A 26,407-nucleotide genomic window follows, 5' to 3' on the forward strand; every position below is an offset into this window, starting at 1 on the left:
TAGGGAATGGGAACTTGAGCTGAAGGGGGTCTTTTTCAAGGCATTAGGATCTGCAGTGGGATGCCTGGCCAATTTTTCTTCCTGCTTAGCTTCCTGCTGGATAACATATTCCCCAGAAGTTGGGGTAAACAGCACATCCATGATCATTCCTTTCACATCTCATGCCTCATTGCCCTGATCGGTCTCTTGATTGCACCCATGTGTCAAAAGTGTCTTTTGCGCCTGTTCATCTCCTACTCATTTCAGTGGAGGGATGGATTTGGGCACACAGTGGAATGTAGATCTGCTCCTTTTTTTGAAATGAACAGGGAAAACTTGGAAGTGGGACAGTCCCATGTGCATATCAGAGTTCCCATACCCACAACAGTATCTTCGAATTGGAGCATGTGTGTTTTATTCTGAGCCTCAAGTGGGAAATCACTGAGTCAGTTTTGATTTCTTTTTCATTTAGTTTGAAAAATGCCTCTTCCCCATACCATCAGTTTTTAACGCCCTTCTCAAAAGTTTCTCATTAATCTTTGACCGTTTTTTAATGTGTTCCGCTCATGCTGTGTCACCTCTGAGTGCTTTCTAAAGGGGCACATTTAAAGAAGCTGATAGCTTTAGTGTGAGGGATCCCTGAGCGAGCCTTAAAGAGACAATCCCAGGCTCTCAGTCACAGAAAGAATGAGCTCATTCTTTAGCCCGTGAAGTCATTCTTCAGCCCAAAGGACAGTCAGCAGTCTCAGCCCTGCCCACGAAAAATACAGTCATACATGGCACCATTTACATTTTGGAACTCTCATTCATATTCATAGGGTTGCCCTTTAGGTTCACTTTCTAACTAAAGCAAAATAGACAGTTACATCAACACACTGTAATGACTTCCTGCATTTTGTGATGGTTTTTTTTTTTTACATTAAGGAAGGCTATTTTAGGAAAGCCTTTTTAAGGACCTGTGCTTACCAGCCACCTTTCACACCTCTGGTGTTGTTGCTTGCAGAGGGAGAGTCTACTGTTTGCACCTCACTTTGCGGCTCCCATTTCTGGCTTTGTCGGGCAAAAGTGTTTTGTGCACCTTCTTGCCTTGCTGGCTGCAGGAAAGGAGATATTGGCACCTTTCTATGAACCACTTCCCACCCCTTCTTCATGAGTGGGTCTTTAGACGAGGGCACTTAAGTGAAAGGTAGGCTGCTGTCATTCTATCAGATATCCATTTCTGATGAAAGACTGCTTTTGGCAGTTTGTCTTTGATACAGCCACCTACCTCTGAAATGATCCACTGTACCAATGGGTAGGAAGTGGAGAGCATGGCAAAGGAAGAGCTGAAACCTATGTCCTCCCTCCTTCTCCCAATGACAGCAAGCACCTCATCAGCCTGCTTACTCATAAGTAATGTCTGACTTGCAGTCATGCAAAGAGGAGTTATTCAGAAAAAGGAGGAGCAACCTCAAAAAATCCTGTTTTCCCCTCTGCCAGTAAGAAATGGACTGGCGCATGCCTGTCTTAAAATGGATGTTACCTGAGTTAAACAAGTGTAGTAATTTAAATTCTTAAAATACAACCATCACCTACCATGTCATGGTTGGGGAAGATAACTGTTCTGCATTTGGTTTGCTATTTCAGGACTTGTTGCATTTCTCTAGCAAGGGGCAGTTTGAAGAGACTGAACAAGCCACATTGAATGGGCTGGACCAACAGGAACAGACACCAGCGCGGCCAGAGACACCACCATCATTGGATCCACAGCCAGAGAGCCACCCATTGCAGCTGCAGCCACATGAACAGACTGTGGTGCCCACCCAAAGCACAATGACAGCAGATGACATGCGGCAAGCAAAGCGTATCCGGGTAAGTGGCAAGGTTCTTTTGGCGATACTCTGTGAGAGGGCTTCCGTTGCAGTGGCACCTACCAAATGGAACTCCTTGCCTCATTAAGTATGGCTCCCACCTTCTTTGCCTTTGTTCCAGTGAAGGCTGAAGTCATTGCTGTTTCAGCAGGTGTGTTCTGGCTTACTTTAAGTAATCTCTCTCTCTCTCTCTCTCTCTCTCTCTCTCTCTCTCTCTGCATTCTACATTTTATTGCAACTGTTATTTTCATTGGTTGTTATTGTGAATTGCTGGGGGGGGTGGTATTTAAATAAATAAATAAATAAATAAATAAATGCATTTGCAGCGCAAGCATGAAGTCTGGCTAAAAATGATACCTGAAAAGCTTAGATTTGACTTTGTAAAGCAAAGAGTTGTAGAGGGTTTTTCATACAAGCTCAGAAACCAAAGGGTTGAAATAAGCCAACCTTCTGCAAGTCTGTATGTGGAACTTCAGTGCTCCAAAAACTCCCATGGCTACCTATTCGATCGTTCGTTCGTTCATTCATTTGCCCCCATTTCCATAGCCCTTCTTTCCTCTCATTTTTCATCTTGTTTCACAGACTTCCCAATTATATAAAAGTCGGTACCTCCCAAACAGTACCTGTTGCAAAATAAAATCTACACGTTTGATTCTATGTTTTATAAGCAGTGCAGAATTAGAATTTCTTTGCTACCAGATTGGGGAAGGGTGGGTGGGTGTAAAATTCACACAACCCTGCTGATACTTTAGCACTTGTCTTTTTCTAGAAGCTTGATTTGCCTGCTAGTTACTGCTGACCTTTTACCTGAAATTGGTGTCAGTTTCTAAACTTCCAACACAGCATTTCAGGCTGAGCACTTCTCATTGCTTGTGAAAAGAAGACAGGCCTCATGCAAAGACTTTGCTCCCTCTTTATGGGAGCTTGATTGGCCTGTGAGGTACTGCTGGCCTTTTACCTTCAAATGGATGTCTGTCCCTTGTGGCATTTCAGACCAAGCACGTTTTGCTGCTGCAAAAAAGGACAGATTTTGTACCATAAAGCTTGGGGGTGCCTCTTGCAGTGCTGGGGGAGGGGTGGGATTGAACACTGGTTCAAGTTGATCAGATTGATGATGCTTGATGCTGCCTTTCCAAGAAACCAAGTTCACCCAGGCTGGCAGTCAAGAGTGCTCTGAACAGCTGAATGGAGTGGTGGGGGCTAATGGTCTGTTCACAGCACCATCTGTGCATATGCCACAGATCTCAAGGCATTAGAAGCCATTGCCAAAGAGGAACCATGACCTTGGCTCCTTTCCATTTTTCTCTGACAGCAAAGATCATTTTTAATGATAAAATTATTTCTTGGGGCAGCCAGCTTTCCCTTTTCCTTTTGTGAGATTAAAGGCTGCATTGAGAACTCTGCCTACCAAGAACAAACACTTGGAACCTGTCCTTTTTGGGCAGCTGTACACTGCTCTTCTATCAAGTGTAGGAGGGAAATTATTATCCTCCAGACTATTCAGTTGGGAGATCCGTTTATTGAGCCTGAAGTTTTTTTCCCCATTGCCCTTTTCTGTGTGTAGGATTTTGATTACAAAAGGAAACAGCTGTAAGCAGGTGGAGTTTGTGTTCATTTGCAGGGTGAAAGGATTTCTCAAAAGTCAGTGGCCACCTTAAGGAAGAAAACTGAACAATATTTCAGTGAATTGCCCCAGAACAAATCCATTGCATTAGAGGGGCTTCTCTGCACATGGTGGCATGCTACAAGAACCACTTAGCATGGCTTCCAACATTTCCTGTTGGCTCATAGATTTATGCTATCTCAAATGCAGAATTGGCCCTGTGTATGAAAGAGTCTTTAATTATATAATCCTCTCTTTCATGAAAATTCCTCAGGCGTCCTCTGTCACAGGAAAAACTATTTTTAAAAAGCCATCCCCATTTTCTCACAGTGTATTGTTTCCAAGTGCAGGGGAACTGATGGGATGAGAATTGGCACTAACCATTCTCTGAAGGCTTCCAGTTGAAATGCCCAAAGTTAGATTTTAATGAATCATTTGTTGTGAGAAGTATCTGAGGATTCAAAACTGGATTCTCTTATGTGAGAAAATGCTATGTAGTCAATGGTAAAAACATTTAATAGCATTGCAGCATATATATTTTGGGGCTTCACCGCTGCAAAACTGAGAGGCATCTCAAATGCAGTTAGTGATATTATATTGGGGTGGGGGCTGGTGTGTTGATATTCATAGAAAGTCTAAAATGTCACTAATTAGCTGTTTTGGAACTCAGGCTGTATTTCTCATAAGTGTTGTATTTCTGACCCTGGACTTTTGCAAGGGTCAGAACATTTGGGCTTACATGAGCTTACAGAGGGGAATGGGAGTGAGCAGCTGCCAAGCGTCTCCTTAGCATCCTTTCCAAGTGACAGGTATGAACTCTTCACTGAGTCACAGAGGCATTCTAAGCAGACTGACAAAGATGGATATATGACAGGCAGTGGACAGAATGTTGGGTGTCAGTGTGGGAAAAGGTTTGCATTCCAACTTGTCGATGGCATAGACTGAGTGGTCCTCAGTCAGCTTACAATTTCTCAGCCTCATCTACCCAGTACACATGTTGCTGGGCTGTGTATGTGAGATAAGAGTTGTATAGCACTTCATATACTGACAAGCGTTAAAGTGCTTATTCATAATGATGATGAAAGTCAAATGGCTTAACTTCCAAATCTGTGGATGGATTTGGAGAAAATCTTACACAAATCTTTGGGGAAAATGGTGGCACAGTACTTGACCTGCATTATTTTAATCTGCAAGTACTGCCCTTATTTATTTATTTACTTATTTACTTACACAAGAACACATAACATTGTAGCATTCTGATACTATCCATCCTTCCAGGGTTATAAGGCAAGCTGTGGGCTCACATACACTAATAGAATGATCTGAGGTGGCTAAAGACTAGCCAGATACCTTGAATAATGTAGCCACCACGTTGAATTCATTCCTCTCTGGAGCTAGGAAGCTCCATGCAATGCAGATTCTCCTTGTCTTTATGCCAAGCACAATTGCAAGGGAGAGAGTAAGGATGCTCAGTCATTCAACCTGCACTTCAGCTGGCAGGTGTGGGGAGGACTCCCAGAAGCATCACCAAACATAACTATAAAGATCAACATATCCGAATAATGTGTGCAACAGAACAGTAATAATGGTGATCTCAGTAAGACTTGTGTCAAGGAAAATCCTCCTGGACTTTCTCTTGTTTTGATCAAGTAGATGGATTTGTTTTGTCTTTGATTTTGGTATGCCCTAGGCTTGTACTAGCTGAGAAGCGAGTGTTGACAAACCCTACTTGGGCCTTCTTTCCTCCCAAAACTCTATGGCATCAAATATTTGGGAGCACTCTAGAACTGTTTAGTCTGTACAAATCCCTGAACAACATGAGAATTTTAGGCACCCTGAGTACAAGTAAAAACAATTGAGGCTGTTCGTTACTTGGCTGCATGCCATGCTTTTTAGCAAAATAGAGCAGAAAGGTTTGAGCAGAGACTATAGTTAATTACATTGCGTGTTGTCTGGTTTGGTGAAAGAGTCAAAGTGATAGAAGTCCCCAGAGGAGAAGCAGCCACAGAGGGGAGAAAATAAAAGTGGGACACCCTGCTCCTTTGCTCTTCATTGTCTGAAACTCACCTGAGTTATAAAAGCTCTCTCTCACTTTTGTCCGACAAATGTAGCTTTTTAACACTGAAGTCTCTGAGGGCCCAATCCTGTTCAATTTTCCAGTACCAGTACAGCTGTGCTCATGGGGCATGCACTGCATCCTGTTGTGGGTAGAGAGTCACAGAAGCCTCCTCATGGTATGGGAACATTTGTTCCCTTACCTCGGAGCTATATTTCAGTTGTACAGATGCTGGAAAGTTGGATAGGATTGGGCCCTGAGTCACCACCTCAGGCATCAAGTCCATTAGTGCCTTCAGGAAACTGGTCACTGCAGAAGACCAGTCCTGCAGTCTGTTTTGTAACACCTATTTTTCTCTCCCCCAATGCTGCCTGCTCAGTTGGAGCTGCAGGTAGGTTTGTTCTGGTTTTGTTCCCCTCCCTGATCTAACCTGCAAAAATTTCCTACCTTGTCATTTCCTGTAGCTTTCAGCAGATTGCACATCCATTGTTGTTTTCTTCAGAAAGTCACTTTGTAGTAGATATCAGGTATAGATAGATGTAAAAGTTCTGCTCATAGTAAGCTAGCAAATGAGCCTCCACTGTTCCTTGACACTGTAGCTTTCCATGGTGTTTGTTTGGTATTTGACATAGGGAAACATTCAAACATTTGCTTCCCCATTTTCAGCCTAACATGGTACTGTCCCCAGAGGGCTGTACCATATGATCTGAACGTGTAACTGAGCTCTTATACTCATTTTTTTAAGCTCCTAAAACATGAACTGTCAGCTTCTTTACCACAACTACTATTTAGAACAGTTTTGATTTGTGGAGTGCTTCCTCTCTCATCTCCTTCTCAACAGCCCTGTGCAGGAGGTCCATCTTCCCCCCCCCTTTTTTTAGGGTAGGAAATTGAGGCGGAGAGGTTGTGACTTACCTAAGAACCACTAGGACTCATTCACACAATACGTTGCAACTGCACACAACTTTGCTGCCTGTCCTGCATTTGCACGTGCATTTGCACAGACTGACTTAACATGTGAACTGAGTTCTGTACAACCATCAGCAATTTCTGTACTTTCAGTGGCTGGAAATATACCATTGGGGTTCCAGGTGATTGCTGGATTCACATACGACATTTATCCATGTAAGCAAGTATCTGAGGAAGGTGTGGGTCACTTGCATGTAAAAAAGAGAGCCATGTTGAATGGGACCTGAAGTGCTCTTACAGATTTCTAAAGGCGCTTCCATGTGCATATGGAGAGGTTTGCAAGTTCCCTTTGTGACTGTAGTCCATAGTACTGCATCAAATTCCCCTCTGAAAGATCCTCAAACTATCAGGAACATTTTTGGGGTGGGCAGTGGTGTGCTTTGGTGGGCTGTTAGGTGCTCCAGTAGGCTGGAGGTACCTAAAAAGCTCCAGTTCTTTGAATCACAGCCAGTGTATGATGGGCAACAGCCCGCATCATATCAGAGAAAAACCTGGGTAGCTGAAATCCAAGGTTACCTCTGTGTATGCTAGGTGTACACAGTTTTCTTCCAGGAGACCATGATCTAGGGAACCATGCATTTGTGGCGCATATGACCAGAGGTGATCCAGGAAACCCGTCTGCAGCTCACAAATTTGCAGCTGTTCTGTGTCTTCCTCCAGAGGACCACAGGTTGTATGATGGCAAGACACATAGGGTTCTTTTCAAGCTCTCATAGTCCAACAACGTGCAGCATTTGACAGGCACTTTCCCATTCCTAACCAAGCTGCTCTTAGCATGGCATTAAACATTCTTCCATTGCTGTTTGCAGTGCTAACTGAGGAAAGTGGAAGCATTTTCAGCTCTGTGTTGCCTAATGTATGGGGACGTGGGGTGCTTACCAAGTGCTTGTGTAGTTCCACCCAACTGCCTCTAGTGTCTAGCCCTGCGATTTTTTTTTTCTGTTGTTAGTGTGTATCAGGATTAATATTTAATATCTGAGAAGCAAAGTGGAAAACAGACAATAGTTAATAATAGAAGAGAAATAGTGGTCCAGGAGTGCAAATTTTCTGGGGTGTTTTCTCTCACTCTACAGGGGTGTACAGAATCCTGCTGCCTTTTCAATCTTCTGCTGGGCTGGTGTCTTGTAATTGGCAGTATCAAGCACAAAAACTTAGAAATGGCTCCCACGCCAGCTACCCGCCAACATCCAAATTCCTCTTTAATTACTGAAACACACAGGACACTCGGCAGCCAGACTGCCAAGCCAACTGTGAACTGAACCTCCTTCAACCGCAGACAACTCCACTGAAATGGGTTAATCTAGGAGGGCATCAGAATCATTTGCTGAATTTTATAGAACAATTTATGTTGTAAGAAGATGGATACTAAGAGTGAAGGTACATGTAAAAGAGTAGTAGAGGTAGTTTGATACCATTCGTCAGTGCCCTCCAAATACATGCACATGTTTTTCTTTCCTGAGCAAGACTTTGAGGAAATAAATTAGTTTTGTAGGGCCAGAGTTGTTCCAGACTGAATCAAGGAAAAGACAGTTCCTCCTCGAAAGAGGCAAAAACTACTAGGAATTCAAACTATGGCAGTGGTTCTCAAACTTTTTAGCACTGGGGCCCTTTTTAGAATGACAATCTGTTGGGAACCACCAGAAGTCATGTCATTAACCTGCAAGTGATGTCGTGGCCGGAAGTGACACCATCAATTTAGGATTCAAATGTAAGTCACAATCAGCCAAATGTTCCATTACCTAGCGTGCTTGTGCTGTTATTTTGCATAGCATGGAATTAAAACGTTCCATCTTGGAAGTCAAATCAGAACATAAACATGGTTCCTTCTCCAACCGCACAACCTCTCTCTCATGGGCAGGGAGTGGTAGGTGGGGCCAGGATCCAGCATAACTGCCAGATCCTAACCCTGTTCCTGGCTGTTCAGATCTGCGCCACCTCGTCAGGTGGCGCAGATCTGAATAGACCCACTGGGGCCACTGCAGCACGACACAGAGTAAGTTAGAAGGTTTCTCTTTGCCTCGGGTTGCACTGCTTTTGGTCCCAAACTTGAGCTGGATGCAGTGCAGGCCTGCTGGCCTACCTGTTTCCAGTGCAAGTTAGGATTGCACCTAACTTAGAGTCAGAGCATCCTAAGGACCCATTTTTTCTGAGACCATCTGTGGAGACTCTTTTGCATGTTCTGCCATCAGACGCTTGACTAGTGACATGCCAAAGGGTCTTCTCTGTGGTGACTCCCATCCTGTTTTGGGAGGTAACACCAGCTTGTGTTTCAGCAAAGGTTAATTTTCCCTACAACCTTTGCTGTCCTCCTTTGATTACAGTATATTGCTGGTACTCTGGCTTTTATATTTTGTTGATTGAGTAGGTGCTGTGTGGGGTTCTGAAGGTATGAAAATGTAACACCAGCAAAGTCCTAGTTGAAGGCAAAAGTCTGTCAAAATGTGTCTTTATGTAAAAGATGGATAATAAAAATAACTGAAATATCTTCCAGGCCCTGTGACTGAATCAACTTTGCAATTTCAGACTGATCTGTTGACCTCTCTCTTTTTTTTGCCACCTGAAGACTGCAGATACTTTTTTATGATGGTTGTGAAGTTGTCACTCCTCAGTAGGCTAAGATGTCCCTTCTTTGATGTGTCTTTTCAGAATGCAGCCCTTCAGCACTTATTCATCCGGAAGTCATTCCGACCTTTCAGATGTCTGCATTGTGGGAAGGCTTTTCGGGATAAGGACAAACTCGACCAGCACTTAAGGTTCCATGGGCGGGAAGGAAATTGCCCTCTCACCTGTGACATCTGCAACAAAGGCTTCATTAACAGCAGTGCCCTGGAGAGCCACATGAAGTTCCACTTGGACCAAAAGACCTATTCTTGCATTTTCTGCCCTGAGTCCTTTGATCGCTTGGATCTGTTGAAAGATCACGTGGCAATCCATGTAAATGATGGCTATTTCACTTGCCCTACCTGTAAAAAGCGCTTTCCAGATTTTATCCAGGTAAATAGCAGGTCCGACTTTTGAAAGTTTGCCAGAAGTGCTTAGTTCTTCTCTGTACTGTTTGTTTTCTCCAGCTGAGACTCTGCGAGTTCAAGATTAGCAAGCTGAATTGAGGGCAGGTTCTCCTGTGACATTTTCTTGTGTAAAGGAGCTGCTTTGGGGAATCTGGGCGAAAACATGAAACATGTCAGGTTTCCCAGACATGTGTGCCCCTTTGCGTGATGTCCACACACATTTGCTGCAGGAAACATCAGTGTAACACAGAAATAATATGCAAATCTGCCTTAGATTTAAGCCCAATGACAGAAAGTGTCCTTGAAAGTTAATATTTACCAATTTTATGATTACGCAGAGTGGTGATTATCTTGTGTGAGCAGCTACATTTCTTATTTCCACTTGTGTTTTAACATTTAACTGTTCCACCTCATGTGATTCTGAATGCATGATTGAATATAACCTTTCTGAGAAGCAGTTAGTACTTTTCAGCTTCCTAAATGAGTTCATCGAAAAGATAAACTTGCCAAGTTCTTCCATTGTATCATTAGCAAGAAAAACTTGCCAAGTTCTTACATTGTATCATTGTATCATTATGAAAGAAAAATGGGATTTTTTTGTGAGGTGTTTGTTTTTATTTCTGTTTCTTAAATGTTTAAATTTTCTTTGGCTGTTTTAACAGGGATTAGGTAGTGTAACTATTGAGACAAAGGAGGTATTCTTCCTTGGGCCTCTTGTTAAGCTCCTGGATATACCAATAAGAAGCAGGGTGAAGAAGCTGTGCCCCAAGCACTCGTCAGACCTGAAATGAGATGGGATACATTAGAGATACAACATCAGAGATGTGATACATCTGACTCAGAGCAGAACCACTCCAGAGGTTCTTGGTTCAGAGTAGGAGAAAGGATGGTTCCCTGGGGCAGAATATGCCCCAAGAGAGACAAGGCAGGTCTCTGTCCTCTCCCTATTCAGGGTTTAGAGCACTGTCTGGCAAACAAGTAGAAGGAAAATTCAGGTAACAAATTTTCAATTCTGGAAAGCCACTTTAGTCACTTAGGGTGCAATCCTAGCACTGACACTAGCTTTCTAGCACTGACATAAGGGCAATGCAGCTCTGAGGTAAGGGAACAAACATTCCCTTACTTTGAGGAGGCCCCCATGAGTACCACCCAACTGCAGGAAGCTGCACATGTCCCATTGGCACTGCTATGCCAGTGCTGGAAAGCACTGACATAAGGAGTTAGGATTATGCCCTTAAAGATACAGCATACCACTGTATCAAGCTAGAGAGCTCTAAACTTTTAGTCACTGCTCTTTCTCTTTGTCTCCGAGATATTTAGAATAGGTTTCCAAGGTAGTGCTAAGGAATTGTTTCATTGAATCATGTTTCTTTGAATTATTCAAGGTTTTTTTTTACATTATAGTGTAGAGATTGTTTCTGTCCAAGAAGAGGAATGTCATCTAAGAACAGTGGAGTCTCCCATTAGTGTTGATGAATGAAATTACCTGTTGCTCTGTTTGCTCCATTTCTGAGTGATGACATGTTTGTTTCTCTTGTGATCATTGCTGCTAGGTGAAGAAACATGTGCGGAGCTTCCATTCAGAAAAGATTTACCAGTGTACAGAATGCGACAAGGCTTTCTGCCGCCCTGACAAACTGCGCCTCCACATGCTGCGGCATTCAGACCGCAAGGATTTCCTGTGCTCTACATGTGGCAAACAGTTCAAGGTAAGGCAGTTCAATGAGTCAGGCGTGTACCAGAAGCATGCTAGTGAGACATCTTTCTCCCTCATTGCCAGGACTCAGAAATAGAGGCAATGTGCTACGTGCACGTCACTTTGGATTTGGCACACACCAACCCTTGCAGTAGTCACATATGCAAGAGCGTGGGATGCCCTTTGCTTCAGCAACTTGTGAGCAACATGTTCATCATGGAAAGCGACATGCACAATATATTACAAGCAAGTGAGTCATAGAGGTGCCTTTGATACAGATGCCAGGCACAGGCCCAGGGCCTGTCACTATTTATCACTGTGTCGCTATGTCTGCAATGAGATCAGACCATCTTTGCCAATAACTCTGCAGAAGCTTCTAGTTCAGGCCCATTTTTCCTAGGAGCACCAGGGCTACTTCTGCAGCAGGAGCAGTGATAAGATAAGCAAAAGCACCCAGGTACTGCCTTTGAAACTTTTTTCAAAGGATCTTAGCCAAGAAGAAGCATCAGGCTCAGCAGGAGGTGAACTGAGCAATTTACATAGGGAGTTCATATTACCTAAAGACTACAGTCCTATGCAAATTTACCTAACAGTGTTGAATACAGTGGAGCTTATTTATGAGTAAACAAGCATTGGCTTGCTCTGTTAGTTTTTTATCTGCAATTCAGCAACTTTGCTCACAAGAAAAATGAATTATAGGTTGGCCCTAATTATCCGTGGGTTCAGAACCCTCGCATTCATCTCAGCTGGGGTCCCCAACCCACATCTGGAGTGCCGACCTGTACCCTAGGGTACAGTTTTCCCTTGGGCATGTGGCTTGTCGGGAGTCCACTGTGTGTGCATGTACACCCGCCCGCAGGGGGGAAGCGAATGGTTATCATGACCACGCGTGCGCATGTGCCCTACTGAACTTCTGCTTCAACCTGGAAACAGAATGTCCCAGCAGCATGCAGGTGAGGGGAGGGAGGGAGGCAGCCTGTCTGCCCTCTACAAGGATGGGGGGGGGGAAGGAAGGAGAGTCTGTGGGTGAGGGTAGGGGGCAGCTGAGTCCTTGTTTGGTGGTCTGAGAAAGTGGGGGGTGGAGGTTGAAAGGGAGGGCTTCTGGAAAAGAACTGGCCTGGGGGGGCCAAGCAGAGAGGGGCAATAATTGGACACTTCCCCAGCTTGCCCATCCCTTCTGGGCTTTGCCCGCCCCTGCCTTCGCTTAAGTCTGTACTCTCCTTGAGGCAGAGACCGGCCTCTTTTAGCTCGTCTCAAGCTGCTCAGGTTGCTGTGGGTGTGGGGCTCCTCCGCTCTCGCCTTCTTGCAACAACTCTGAGAGGTAGGCTCCTCCTTCTCCCCCTTCTTACAGGATGGGGAGGATGGGGGGCTCCTCCTCTCCCCTTCTTGCAACAATGTGCGAGGTAGGCTAGGCCTGTGTTTCTCAGCCAGTGGTATGGGTACCACCAGTGGTGCCTGGTGGTACTCATGGGACCTCTGGACCCCTGTTGCTCAGCAGTGAGATCAGGAACATGACTCACAAAAAAGCAGGAGGAGGCTTGGCTCAGTGGGCAGAGCTCCAAAGTATGCTTTTCTGTGCTTGAAAAAGCACGTGCTGATCCTCTCTCATCCACCGTGAGCATCTTACTGGTTTTTGTCATGTTGCGTCTGGCTTCCCAACTCAGAAGGAACTGGTGATGATGTCATTGCAGTTACTTCCTGTACCCTCCAAACAGAAAGCATTGCATGTGGGTCCATAGAGGACCTTCGGATGGAACTAGAGGTGTCTTCCAGTCATGTCCAGAGATATTCTGAGGCGTGGAGAGGTCACACACAGCCTCCATGCAAGCGACGGTCCTCTGTGGGCCCATCTATGGGTCCCATTATCTGCAGATTTTGACATCTATGGGGGTTCAGGAAACAGAACCCCTGTGGATGCCGAGGGCCAGCTGTATGTGTCCTTCATTAAACTTAGAGAATCTTCCTTCAAATTCCAAATTCTGATTTCTGTATTTCCATTGCATATATGCTTGACTGCACATTGCTGTCTGCATAATGCATTTTGTTGTTAAGCTGCTGAGTAGCTTGCAGATAACTGGAAGCAACACCATTTTGCAGAGGGACCTCTGATTCTTATAACATTTTCCCCTCTCTCAGAGAAAAGACAAACTCCGGGAGCACATGCAACGGATGCACAACCCAGAAAGAGAAGCAAAGAAAGCTGACCGCATCAGCCGCTCAAAAACGTTCAAGCCTCGAATCGCCTCTACGGATTATGAGAGCTTCATGTTCAAGTGTCGCCTCTGCATGATGGGTTTCCGGAGGCGGGGCATGCTGGTTAGTTTGCAAACAGCCTCCCTCATGAACTTGGCTCACCAACCTCCACCAGTTAGAAATTGGTTTTACTATGTGAGAAGCCTTTTGTGTTAGCTCATAATCAGTTAAATATTCCTGTTTAGGGTGAGGACTGTTGGAATGCAGAGACAAAATGGCCGCAACCATGCTCTTGTACAGGGGTGCCCAAACCCCTGCCCACGGGCCACTCGCAGCCCGCTGCGGGTCCCCATCCGGCCCCCAGGGGGTTCCCCCACTTCCAATGGGCACTCGGCCCTCACCCCAGCCTACGTTGGCCCACCGCGCGAGCTCCGCGCCTTGCTTTCCCTCGCTGCCGCTGAGCTCAGTGGCAGAGAAGGAAAGATGAGCCCAGCTGGCGTGCAGGGCCTTTTATAGTGGGAAGGTAACGTGAGACTTGTTTAGCGTTACTTCCCACTATAAAAGACCCTGCACACTTGCCTGCTAGTCTCTTCTTCCTTGCCCATGGGCTGGGCTGGGCTGGGATCAGCTCGGCTCCCCTCCCCCTGGCTCGGCTCGGCTCCCTTCCCCTCCTGCAACCTGAGCCGGGGGGGGGGGGGAGAGAGAGAGAGAGATCACGAAGGAGGGAGCCCAGCCCAGCTCGCAGCACGTCTCCCTCCCGAGGGAGGGAGGGCTGGTTGGCTGGCCAGCCAGGCAGGCAGGCAGGTAGCAGCAGCAGCACATGGGCAGGCAGGTAGGCATGCAGCTGGGCAAGCAGGCAGGCAGCCCAAGCAAACGAAGGAGTGAAGGAGGGAGGGCGAGGGGGCAGGTGAGCAGGCGGGTGTATGTGTCTGAAAGTGTGGAAGATCCCCCCTCCATTTGTGTGTGTGTGAATGAATCATAAACTGGCATGAAGATCCCCCCATTAGGGTGCATGTAATCATAAACTGGCATGAAGATCCCCCCTTCTTCGGGTGAATGGGATCATAAAGTGGCATGAAGATTCCCCCCCCTTATTAGGGTGAATGGGATCATAAACTGGCATGAAGATTCCCCCCCCTTATTAGGGTGAATGGGATCATAAACTGGCATGAAGGTTCCCCCCCCCCCTTATTAGGGTGAATGGAATCATAAACTGGATTGAATTCATTCATTCATTTTCCATCTCTAATATATTCATTTATGTAAATTTATTCAAATTTGAAATGTAAATTAATTCTTTTTTTTTTTCCGGCCCCCAACACAGTGTCAGAGAGATGTTGTGGCCCTCCTGCAAAAAATTTGAGCACCCCTGCTCTTGTAGAAAGTTCTCTTCCTCTCTTAAATCTTGGTCAAGTTGACCGCATCTGTAAACTTTCAAGGAGCTCAAGTGGGGTTAACCTCCACTATCCTCACAACAGCTCTGGGACATTGGTTAGACATGAGACAATGAGTGACTTATTACCTCTCTTAGCAATACTATCTCTCTGCCACTTCGGAAGATCTGTATTACCAGGCTATGCAAGGGACTTCCCACTTCTTGCACCAATGCAAGGCAGTCTTTTAGCTTTCAGCTGTAACACTGGTGTGTTGTTTGTGTGTGTGTGTGTGTTTGTGTGTTTTAATATGCTTTGCTTTTTAATCGTAGGTGAATCATTTATCAAAGAGACATCCAGAAATGAAAATAGAAGAGGTGCCAGAGTTAACACTGCCCATCATCAAGCCCAACAGAGATTATTTCTGTCAATACTGTGACAAGGTATGAAATGAACCTACCTGTTCCTCATTGTGTGTAGAGCAGTGTTTCTCAGTGTTGTCCTCCACCATACCACCTAGCATGGTCCACCTATTTAAAGTAACTGGCACTGATGTCTTTGCCAGGTTGGGAGGCCAGAAGTGACACAGCAAAAGCCAGTAAGAGGCTCAGGGTGGACAGGAGAGCTTTCTCAAGCACAGAAAAGCATGCTTTGGAGCTCTGCCTGACAAGCTGAGTCTCCTACCAGTTTGTTTTATCACATTCCTGGTCTTGCTGCTAGGTGGCAGGTGTCTTCAGGTGCTCAGACACCTGTGTAAACCGCCCCCTCCACTTCCAAGCCACTCATGGCTATGAAAGTAAAGTGGAGGTGTCTCCTCTGCTTTGCTCCTGCCTTCCCAAATGACTCAGAAGCAGCGGGGGAGGGGCTGCTTTACATGACATCCAGGCATCTGGAGACACATTTTGCCCCCCTCTGTTCCAATGCAGTAAATTAAATGAGAAGTACCTGCAGCAGAGAATTCTGGGTCTGAGATGAAAATCTCTACCCTACTTTAGTAGTTCAAATAGCACTTTACCTTAGAAGACGTTTCAAAGTGCATTACAAATTGGGTGGTCTGTTGTCTTTTAGATAATACGAACTATTTTATAGAGGCGACGGCTTTGGTTCACAAACTGACCAGCGTCACAATGTCCCTGTAGCCTCTTCTTCCCAGCTCAGCCAGGTGCCACCATCTTGGATCTTGTGAAATCTCATGAGATCCAAGATGGTGGCTCCCAAGTCTCATGAAATTTCATGAGATCCAAGATGGTGGCACTCAGAAGAATAGGTAGAAGGGGCCACCAGGGACATCCATGGCACCTCTGAGTGTCCCACAAGGTCCTAAGATGTTGCACACTTTGAGAACCCCTGGGTTAGGTCTGGTTCAGATGTAACAGGAAATCATGGTTTCCCAGTATGAGAACAAGCCTCAGAGCAAGCTAAAAAGAATTGTCATTACAGAAGACCTGTATACTTATAGTGTGACTTTTGCCTGTTTTCTGCACAGCTGTTTGTACTACTTATTCATTGTCCATCTCACAGGTTTACAAGAGTGCCAGCAAACGGAAAGCCCACATTCTGAAAAATCACCCTGGTGCTGAACTTCCTCCAAGCATTCGAAAGCTACGTCCAGCAGGCCCAGGAGAGCCAGACCCCATGCTAAGCACACATACCCAGTTGACCGGCACAATAGAAACACCGCCAGTTTGCTGCCCTCACTGTTCTAAGCAGTATAGCAGTAAGGTACTGTTGGTCTGTCACTACCTCCCAGATGTGCATCCTTCTCATGGATACTTTCAAACATAGCCGTTGTTAATCTATGAACCCAGAGCGTCTGTTCTTTACATCTTGTGGCATCAAGCAGTAGAGATTTTGTAACTGGCTTGGGTGGTTAAACGGGAGTTTTGAGAGAGTACAATAGCAGTCATGACTAGCAGGTTCTATTCTGGGTATTCTGTGGATTGGGATGTTAGATTAGCAACTTCACTAGTTACTGCTTTGGATATTAGGGCTATTATTTGGCCATGGATTTCAGAAGCCCTTCTGATACAGGCAGTCTTTATGGGCAGCCTGTTTGGGTTCTTTCTGGACAAATCACACACCCAGACACCCAGTGACTTCCGAGATACAGTAGATATAACCAGTTGTAGCACAAGTCTGTGCACTAATGAAGGCGTGAGTGGAAGGCATTCTAATACCCTGTTTGCGTAGGCCAGCAGAGGGCTTTTTCTTTTTAAAAATGTTTGCATTTCTTTAACTTTATTTTTACTTTATTATCAACTTGATCATTACAAGCATTACTAACCTGTAAATCATTTATTCTTTTGTTCATTCAGATTTTGTTACAGTCGCAGACCAGACCACTAACTTGTAATGATTTTGTAAAAAGTTCTTTACTGATCTTTAAAGACACAATGGATGTAGAGTTAGAATGGTTGTTGAGGCATGTTACAGCTCAGCTCTTGCAAAAGGAACCTTCACAATATTTACAGGACCCAGTTTGCTACTGAAGTTGAAAGGCTGCTGGCCCACATGTTGTATTGCTGGTGCACTGTCATTTGCGTGAGTGATTAACGTATCTGTGGTCAGATCTTCCAACCACTCTGTGACAATCCCCTTTCCACCTTTTCACAGACCAAGATGGTGCAACATATTCGCAAGAAACACCCAGAGTTTGCGCAGATTCCAACAAACACGATACACGTGCCGTTGACTACAGCTGTAATCAGTGCCGCCCCAACAGTGTTAACTGCTGACAGCACCACTGGAGAAACAGTTGTGGTAAGAGCACAGGCGCACACCGTCAAGTGATCTGAAGGGACAGACAGGACAGTAGCATAGCAATGGGGGGGTGGCAGTAAGTATTTCAGGCACCACAACCTGCTATGTAAGCAGCCCCTCCCACTGGCCATTGGAGTCATTTTGGGTAGCAACAGCAGTGCTTTTGCTGCCCAGAAAGGCTCTGATGGTGAGCGGGAGGGGACACTTACATGGTGCATTATAGTACCTGCTGTAGTTACCACTGTCATCCCCCCACTACAGGTCCCAGAACTGCAGGAAAAGGCTAGCAGAAGTCAGAGCCACTATATTGGCTTCCCTTCTGTGCCTTTAATAGTGGCCTGGCTCATGGAAATTGCGCCAGTGAAGCTTTCCCTTCATTTTGTCTCCACGCTGGGGGAAAACTTCACTTCCTAAATCTCAGCTCACTCAGGGTTCCAGAAAAACTTAATAGACCTCCTCTGGTGTCCAGTACCAACTAATAATGTGCTCCAGAATTCTCTGAAGTGCCTTTATTTAAGTATTTCTTCCCCGCCTTCTGACTTAGTAGGCCAGCAGGATAGGCTATAAAGGTTCCCCCCCCCCCAAAAGCATTAATTGCAATACTGTCTGGGAAGAGAAGTGGGCAGTAAAACCAACTGAAACTAGCTCAAGAGATTTTCCCCAAATAAGCAATGAGACCTTGAAAAGCGACCCTTAATGATATCTTTCTTACTCAGACAACAGATCTGCTAACCCAAGCAATGACAGAATTGTCTCAGACACTGACAACCGATTTCCGAACCCCACAAGGTGAATATCAGCGAATCCAGTACATCCCCGTGTCACAATCGGCAACTGGCTTGCAGCAGCCTCAGCATATACAGCTGCAGGTTGTCCAAGTGGCCCAGGTGAGTTCCTTTGGGCTTATTTTCGCATCTCCTGCTGCCATTGAAGTCTCAGCTAAGCCATTGTCTCACACAATCCTGGTAAAAAAAGCACCACTTAAAGATAGTAGCAGGGAGCATTAGGTACCTCAGAGGGAGCCCAGTCCTAGGTATGTCCTAGAGTCCTAGGTATGTGCACTCAGAGCTAAATTCTATTGAATTCAATGGAACTTACTCCCAGGGAACTGTGTATTAGGACTGTTTTCCTGGGCACATTCAGCTTAGTGGGATTTACTTCTGAGTAAATATGCTTAGGCTTGCACTGCAGCTGACATTCATCATGTGGCAGGTAATCCATATCAAATTGTTCATCTATCAGGTTAGGCTCCCATTGTTTATCTGACATGATTAAGAGTCTTGGATGTGTTCTTGGAATCATGTGATTACCAATTTCAGCAGTTTTTACATGTGTGTGCTAAAGAATACAGGTGGAGCCTGTTTATCCATGGATTTTATATCTGCAGCCTGGTTAAATGTGGGTCCCCCGGACCTGCTCCACCTGAACCCTCCAAAGTTGACTAAGCTGTGCTCTGGTCACTTCTGGAGGGTTTTCTGAAGCTTGCAGGGACCATGTGCATATGCCATGGCCTCTGCAGACTTTAGAATGCCTCATAAAGGCAAAAAAAGCAACTTCAGGTTTCCAGAGGGAAACTGGAAGTGGCTTGTTTGTCTCTACAAGGCATTCTGAAGCCCACAGAGACCGCAAACAAATGCCGGCAGCCTCTGCAGGCTTCAGAAAGCCCTCCGGAGGCAATCAAAACTCTGCTCTGGGCTTCGGAGGCTTTAAAGGGGCCCAAAATCATGTATTTCAATATCTGCAGTTTTCAGTATCCACAAGGGGTTGAAAAATGGATCCTTCATGGATACTAAGGCCCCACCTATACATGCAATTAGCACATAAGACAATGTAGGAGTTGATCTGCAGTGACCCTAAACAGAGAGGAAGGGCCCGCCAGGAGTAGTTGGAGAAACTCTACACATTGTTTAGCAGTGTGGTGTAGTGTGTGTAGACTTCAGACAGACTTGGATTTGAATGTTTACTCAGCTGTAAAACTTACTGAGCAATGTTTAATCAGTCATTATTTCTCAGTCTAGCCTAAATCAGAGTTGTGAAAAACTTTTTTTTATTATGCAGGAGAATTACTATGCATGCAGCCCCCAGCTCCCTGAAAGAAGGGTGGCATGCAAATTAGATTACAGCAGCATTGAAGTGTGTGTGTATGTGTGCACCTTAAGCAGTGGTGTATCTAGGGAAAATGGTGCCCATGGCAAGCACTGAAATTGTGCTCCTGTCCAAACAGAAAAGGAGAGATCATGGGGTGGGATGCCAGCCCTGTTAATTCCTCCAAGTGAATTTATTCATCAGGCTACATGGAAATGGGGAGGAAGCCAGCCCTGTTTCACCAAGTGAATTTATGCAGAAATCCACAGATACTAAGCTCCCCTAAAAAAAAGAAATGAAAAATACCTCTTTTTGGAGGTCCCCTGAAACTGGTGCAAAAACACACCATAGGTTGTGGTGCAGAAATGCACCTTCAAATAGCACCCATGGCAGATGTCCTCACTTGCCTCACCCTAGATACACCATTGATTTTAAGAGATATAAGGCTTTTGTGTCCCCTTTCAAGGGTCAGAGCTGACAGGTGGGCCCCAAATAAAGGAAGAGTCCATGAATGATGCATGGGTTATGTGACATCTTGCAAGTTTATTAAATAATACAAAATGAAGTGATGATTTGAATGTAACCTGTTGAGACTGGGGACAGACATAAAAAATGATCTTCTGTGCAAGCCTTTAATTTTAGTTGTTGTCAATAGTAGCGCTGCTGCTTAGGCAGCCCAAGGAGAGATTGAGGCCAGACTCTCCAGTGCTGCATTTCCTTTGTGGTTTCTCATTATGCTGCTACAATTAATTAGGCTTTGTTGAGTGAGTTAAGACATGAGAAATGTTTTCTGTTCCCCTGGTATAAGATTCTACACCTCATCATGATGTTAGAATATGAGAAGCTCTCAAATGTATGAATAAATTAAGATAATTATTTTATGCTTCTGGAAAATGTCTTCTTTGCTTTGTTTGCTTTCTAAGTTGTATTTACTAAACAGCAGAATTTTCCTGTGATACCAAAGATGACATGTTATTCACTTGTTATTCATCACATGGTAGTGCTTAGAATATCTATCCAAGATCTATGCCATGATCCTGCCCCATGGCTAGAGGTGTTTGTTTCCAGTAAGACAGAATTACAGGCTAAATCTTACTGAACACAATGGGTTTACTTCTGAGTAAAATAAAGAACACCGTTTTCAAACATCTCTACCCAAGACTCTATCTCACACCACTTCCATAACTTATGATTGAAAAAGCACAAGAGCAGGGCTAGCTGTGCCATTAGGACATTAATCTTGTCTTTGATGGGCAGATTATTCTAGTGCATCGATTTTTCAACCTTTTTCATTTCATGGCACACTGACAAGGCATCAAAATTGTCAAAGTACACCATCAGGTTTTTAGCAATTGACAAGGCACACCATGCTGCCAGTGGGGCGCTCACACCCCATTGGCCCTACTAATAAATGATCTTCCCCCAAATTCTTGTGGCACACCTGTGGACCACTTGCGGCACACTAGTGTGCCACAACACAGTGGTTGAAAATGGCTGTTCTAATATATTACATTTTTTTCAAATTAAAATTTGGATTTTCTGCTTCAGGTTCCCAAACAGGGTGTTGTTTCCCAAAGGCATATGAGGCTGCCTTATGCCAAGTCAAGCCATCTAATTTATGCTACAATCCTCTACGCACTTACCTGGGAGTAGGTCACAATTAACTCAATAGGACTTACTTCTGAGTAGGCAGGCATAGGATTGGGCAGTTCTTATTTAATCTAACTAGAAGAAGTTCACCAAGGCCTCAAGTACAGGGATCTTTCCCTCACTGCTACCTGAAATTCTGTAACTGAAGATGCCAGGAGTAGAATCTGCATCTTCCGCAGGCAAAGCACTGGCAGCATTGTTACCTCTTCCTGTCTTGCTGATGGAAACAGAATTTTGGACTGGTTGGGTCCTTGTTCTTATCTAGCAGGGCTTGTCTTAGGCAGTATCTTGGCATGAAAGAAACAGGATTACATCAAAAGATCTGTATTATTGCCCCTTCTCTCTCTGGTTCTTCCCTGCAGTCCCTATAGTAAGTGTGCTTACTATAGTTTCTGTATACTTACATTACCAGAATTGTGTGTGATGAAGTCACAGGGGAATTGTGTCTCTGAAACATGGGAATTGAGACCCTAACCCAAGTGGTCTGGAACCTGTGGAAATATGGAGCTAAGAACAGTCACAGGACAGAGTTGTATTCTGTGTTTTTCTCCTAGGCTACCTCACCTCACCAGTCCCAGCATTCCACGGTGGACGTTGGACAGCTGCATGATCCACAGACATTTACCCAGCATGCTATCCAAGTGCAGCATATCCAGGTCGCAGAACCAACCCCTGCAGCCCAATCGTCCTCACAGGTAGCTCATGCATTCACAGCAAGAAAGTGTCACTCACTATGCTAGATACGTTACACCAGGGGTGTCCAAAGTTTTTGGCAGGAGGGCCACATCATCTCTCTGACACAATGTTGGGGGTTGAGGGGGAAGAATTAATTTACATTTAAAATTTGAATAAATTTACATAAGTTTACATAAATGAATATATTAAAGATGAACTTATATGAATGAATGAAGGTCTTGCAATAGCTCAAGGCCTATACAAGGCCTTGCACAAAGCAAGGCTGGCCTTTTCTTTGCTGCCACTACTGCATCACGGACATGAAACAGCAAGCAGTGGAGAGAGCCCTCATCCCGCAGCTCACGCGAGAGGTCAAACAGTCGCCCTCACTTTGAGAGCAGTTGCGTCGGGCCATTGCGGGCTCCAACAAATCTCCAGAGGGCTAGAGGCTCATTGGAGACTGTGGGTTCCCTGAGGGCCGCATTGAGAGGCCGTGAGGGCCACAAGTGGCCCCAGGGCTGGGATTTGGGCACCCCTGCATTACACTAAGGTACAACCGTGTTTTTTTGTAAGGCTATCTTGACCATCTTTAGTGGAGGGGGGAGTTCATTTTTTTTTTCACTATACAAAACTTAAATAAAATAAGTACAGGTCCAGCCTATTTATACACGGATTTTTTATTCATGGATTTGACTCAACATGAATGGCCCCTGCAAATGAGAAGGAATGTACTGATCCCTGGATAAGGGGAAATACATCCCTTTAAAATCAGTTTAAAAAATGTCCTTTAACAGTAGCCTCCTTAATGAGAGAGAGAGAGAGAGGGCAGCTTGCTGACAATCCATCAATCCTTCTCTCCAGCGGGCCCCTCCCTTCCTCCTGAGCATGTAAAAGAAAGGTGATTGCTTTGCATTGGTGAAGGGAGGGGCTGGGTGAAGCTTTCTAAGCTCTTGGAAGAGGACTGGTTGATGGATTGTCTTCTTAATGACTCTTATCTTAGAGTCAAAAGGTCAGCAAGGCTGTTTTTAAATCACCAGAGCAAAGAAACTTTGTTTTTTAAATTGATTTGCTATAGTGTGTTTTTTGCCATCCACCTGAGTGCTTGGAACAGAACCCATGCGAATAATTAGTCTCAACTTGTACACACTAAGTGTGCAGACAAGACTGTCCTTAAATCTTCTATTGAAATACAAAACATCTCCATTTTCTGTACTTTTGAGCTTGTGCAGTATCAGCTGTGCATTCCAGTGGCAAAAGGTTGGACTATATCTAGAAATCCTGGGTTCAAGCTCCTGCTTAATTGGGAACAAGTTATTTTTGTGCCAATCATTCTTGGAGTGTTAAGAATAAAAGAAAAAGCATTTAAGTACTTTGGAACTAAGGCTTTAAGCACTTTTCCTCTGTTTTCTCCTTTAGGCACCAAACTAATCATGCTTATTCGCTTGAAATCATGTATACATAGCAGTAGCATTTATTAACTCAATATAAAGCGGTAGAAACAAACAACAAAAGGTGTTACTATGTCCACTATGAAAGTACCTTTATTATTTCTTATGGGGAAAAGTTACTAGTTTTGTCTTGCATAAGCAGATACTCATAGTGAGTACACTTGCTGTAGGTGCACACTGCAACATTAGTTGCTTGAGACTTACGTTATGCACCCCCCCACACACAGTGACCCAGTGGGTTAGTTCTAGAACCTTTCTAATGGAGGTGATATACCTTTTGTCTAACTTCTTGGAAGAGGCATGCTGTCATTTCATTTCTTTCTTATTTTTCCAGGTGGGAGGTCAGCCATTAAGCCCTTCATCCCAACCATCCCAGCAGGAACTCAGCCCTTCCCAGATGCAGACAGCCACCTCCTCTCAAGGCCAAACCCTGCAAGCACAGGAAGGCTCCTCAGTTCAACAAACCTATCTCTCCAGCCAGTGGAACGCTTTCCGCAGCTATTGTGCGTATCAACGTGTGACTCTCCTCCTTATTCGCACCACTTTTTGCCCCTGGGAATGTGCCTTTACTTCATTGCAGTTTTCAGTCTGTGACTAAATGATCCTGAAACTCATGGCTATGGGCTGAGGGCTCTGCAGGATAGCAGGGAGGATTGGAACTGGAAGGAGGATGTTTCCTCTGTGTGTGGGGGTAAAGCGGGGGCCTGCAGAGTGGCAGCCAGGTTGCCCCACTGATTGGGGTGCCACCCTGCCTCTTCAACAGCACCAGTGCAACTGCCACTCTGAGCTAAGTCTTGTGGGAAGGGGGATAGCTCTTCCTATGAATGACCTGCTATGCCTTATTTTAGGGAGCAGAGGGATGAGGGCCAGGAATGAGACAAAGCAGCTGAGGATGAGAGTCTAAGGAGGCTTCAGTTCAGAACATGATCTTCTGGAAGGTGGTGGAGGACACTAGTAAAGAGCAGTCTCCCTTTCCTCTGTATCTGAGACCCAAAATGGAGTGAAGGCATCATGCCTAAACTGATGATGATTTCATGCTAACTGTATTTCTAAATTGTGTCTCCAGCCTCCTCTGAGTTTCAGATGATGATTCCACAGGGTCAGTATGTGATTGCAGAGCCACCTGTAGGTACTCCTGTCACAACAGTGAACACGGGGCAAGTGAAAGTCGCCCAGGTAAGGAGACAGGGCTCAGATGATCCATTTGCAAATAAAGGCTGCAGTCCAAAGCATGCCAAATTGTTAAACTGAACAGCTGAAACAATAACGTAATTCACTGAATTAATCCAGAGTCAAGTGTTTTATATATGCATAATGTATAATATCCAATAAAACATTTGTTTAAGATGTGATGGGAAAAAATGACATGTGGAGTAACTGATGGGATGTCTTTCTCTGCAGACGCATTACGTAATAGCCGGAAGTCAACCAGACCTGGACGTGAAGCCGAACCTCTCGCTTTCCAGTGGGGTGGAAGTGGGGCTGTCTCAAACACCAGCACATTCTGACTCCTTAGAATCACAAACAGCCAATCCACAGCCCACCACACAGTACATCATCACAACCACCACCAACGGTAACGGAAACAGCGATGTGCACATTGAGAAGCCGTGAATGTCTTTTGTGGCAATATGTGATGAATTCCAGTGGCATCCGCTGACATAGAAGGGGCAAAATCCTCACCGTCTCTGGCACCAAGAGTTGTTTTGCAACATTCACTTGTGTTATCTGAAGTTCTACATCTCTTGCCAATGCTTGATAAAAGTTCAGGTTTAAATGATACCTGAAAAAGACGCTTGCAAGCCCCCAGCCTCTGGAGCCTGTTAACAAAGAAGCGTCAAAGAAGATGGAAGCTACGCTCCCCCCCCCCCATATTTTTTTCTTGGCAGTCATTCCTGAGGAGCCTTTTTTCTCATTTGTGGCTGGATTTGCAGCAGTGTTTTCAACCATGAAGAAAAAGGTTTGATAAATGTACCTATAAGCAGAAGCACCATATCTCATGTCAATTTCTGATACTTAGAATTTAAAAACAAAACACCATCCTGTGGTTTGTTTCAGTAGCTTGTTAAATTTCAGTTGGCTTTTTTTTAAATAGCCATGGAAGAAGGGAATGCAGCAGTCTGAAAAAGAAGGTTGATGGGGGGCAGGGAAAGAAAATCTGCCTGGAAGGAGGGAGCAATTGCAAGCCGTTATTTCCCACTCTATGCGTGGGACAGATGGAACAGTGAAACTGTGAAGCTGTGCAGAAGTAGATAAATTATTATTTTTAATTTTATTTTTGGAAGCCTGTGAACTGTTCACTTGCCATCTGTGCTGCCCTGGTACTCAGTTCTGGAGAGTACAAAGGGAGCACGCTCAGAACCCTCATCAGTCTCAACTGAACCAATCAAAATCAGAGAATCACATAAATGGTAGCACTGAGTTTCACCCCTCCGCTCTTTAACTGTGTCCCCTCTGTGCGAGAGGGATGATTTCCTGTCCCTGGAAAAAGAATAAAAGGCTCAGTGATGTTTTAATATTTTCAGTGGCTTTCAATGTGTTCATTACTGACTATTGTATCAGAAGGGATTTGGCAGGAGCCAACGTGTATATTGCATTGGGGAGAGTTTTAGAGGCATGAACTCTTGTTACTAGTGCACTTGCTGCTAAACACTTCCCTTACCTCGCTGTATTAGAACAGCACTCTTTGACCCTCTTACTTCTGCATATCTCTCTGGAGATGTGGTCTTATTGCTGCTTACTCCAAAACATTTCATGCATTTCATCTCCTCATAGAGGCCAGATGAAAAATGGTTGGTAATTTCTATGGGCTCTTTCATAAAATGAATGGCCTTGTACTCAGGAAAACACACAAAGACAGAGGGCGACTATTATAGGACAACAACAAAAGCCATTGCAATAAGATTGCCTAATTGAATGAGCCTGGGACAGTCTACTGAGAACATCTTCTGCATAAGCCCTGTTATTGAGATCAACTGTGCAGCGCAAAAGAGGTTGTGCCCTTGTAAGCCGCCCATTTGTTCACCAGAGCTTGTGCAGGAGATGTTCCTGGTGGGGCCAGG

At 44.8% G+C, this 26,407-nt stretch overlaps 1 protein-coding gene across 3 annotated transcripts in view; it reads left to right on the top strand.

The window, feature by feature from the left end:
* Positions 1-25,842, top strand: part of PRDM10 (PR/SET domain 10) — a 64,432-nt gene extending 38,590 nt beyond the window's left edge. For all 3 annotated transcript variants that reach the window (XM_066639196.1, XM_066639194.1, XM_066639195.1), the window contains 12 exons: positions 1,606-1,830; positions 9,104-9,451; positions 11,019-11,174; positions 13,298-13,477; positions 15,060-15,170; positions 16,249-16,449; positions 17,341-17,487; positions 18,204-18,374; positions 21,777-21,917; positions 23,680-23,848; positions 24,412-24,521; positions 24,747-25,842. In XM_066639196.1, coding sequence (XP_066495293.1) covers positions 1,606-1,830; positions 9,104-9,451; positions 11,019-11,174; positions 13,298-13,477; positions 15,060-15,170; positions 16,249-16,449; positions 17,341-17,487; positions 18,204-18,374; positions 21,777-21,917; positions 23,680-23,848; positions 24,412-24,521; positions 24,747-24,959 — 2,172 coding nt within the window. In that variant the 3' untranslated portion in view covers positions 24,960-25,842. The remainder of the gene's footprint in view (positions 1-1,605; positions 1,831-9,103; positions 9,452-11,018; positions 11,175-13,297; positions 13,478-15,059; positions 15,171-16,248; positions 16,450-17,340; positions 17,488-18,203; positions 18,375-21,776; positions 21,918-23,679; positions 23,849-24,411; positions 24,522-24,746) is intronic.
* The last annotated feature ends 565 nt before the right edge of the window (positions 25,843-26,407 follow it).

The sequence above is a fragment of the Tiliqua scincoides genome, chromosome 11 (genome assembly GCF_035046505.1).
Source record: "Tiliqua scincoides isolate rTilSci1 chromosome 11, rTilSci1.hap2, whole genome shotgun sequence".
Lineage (NCBI taxonomy): Eukaryota > Metazoa > Chordata > Lepidosauria > Squamata > Scincidae > Tiliqua > Tiliqua scincoides.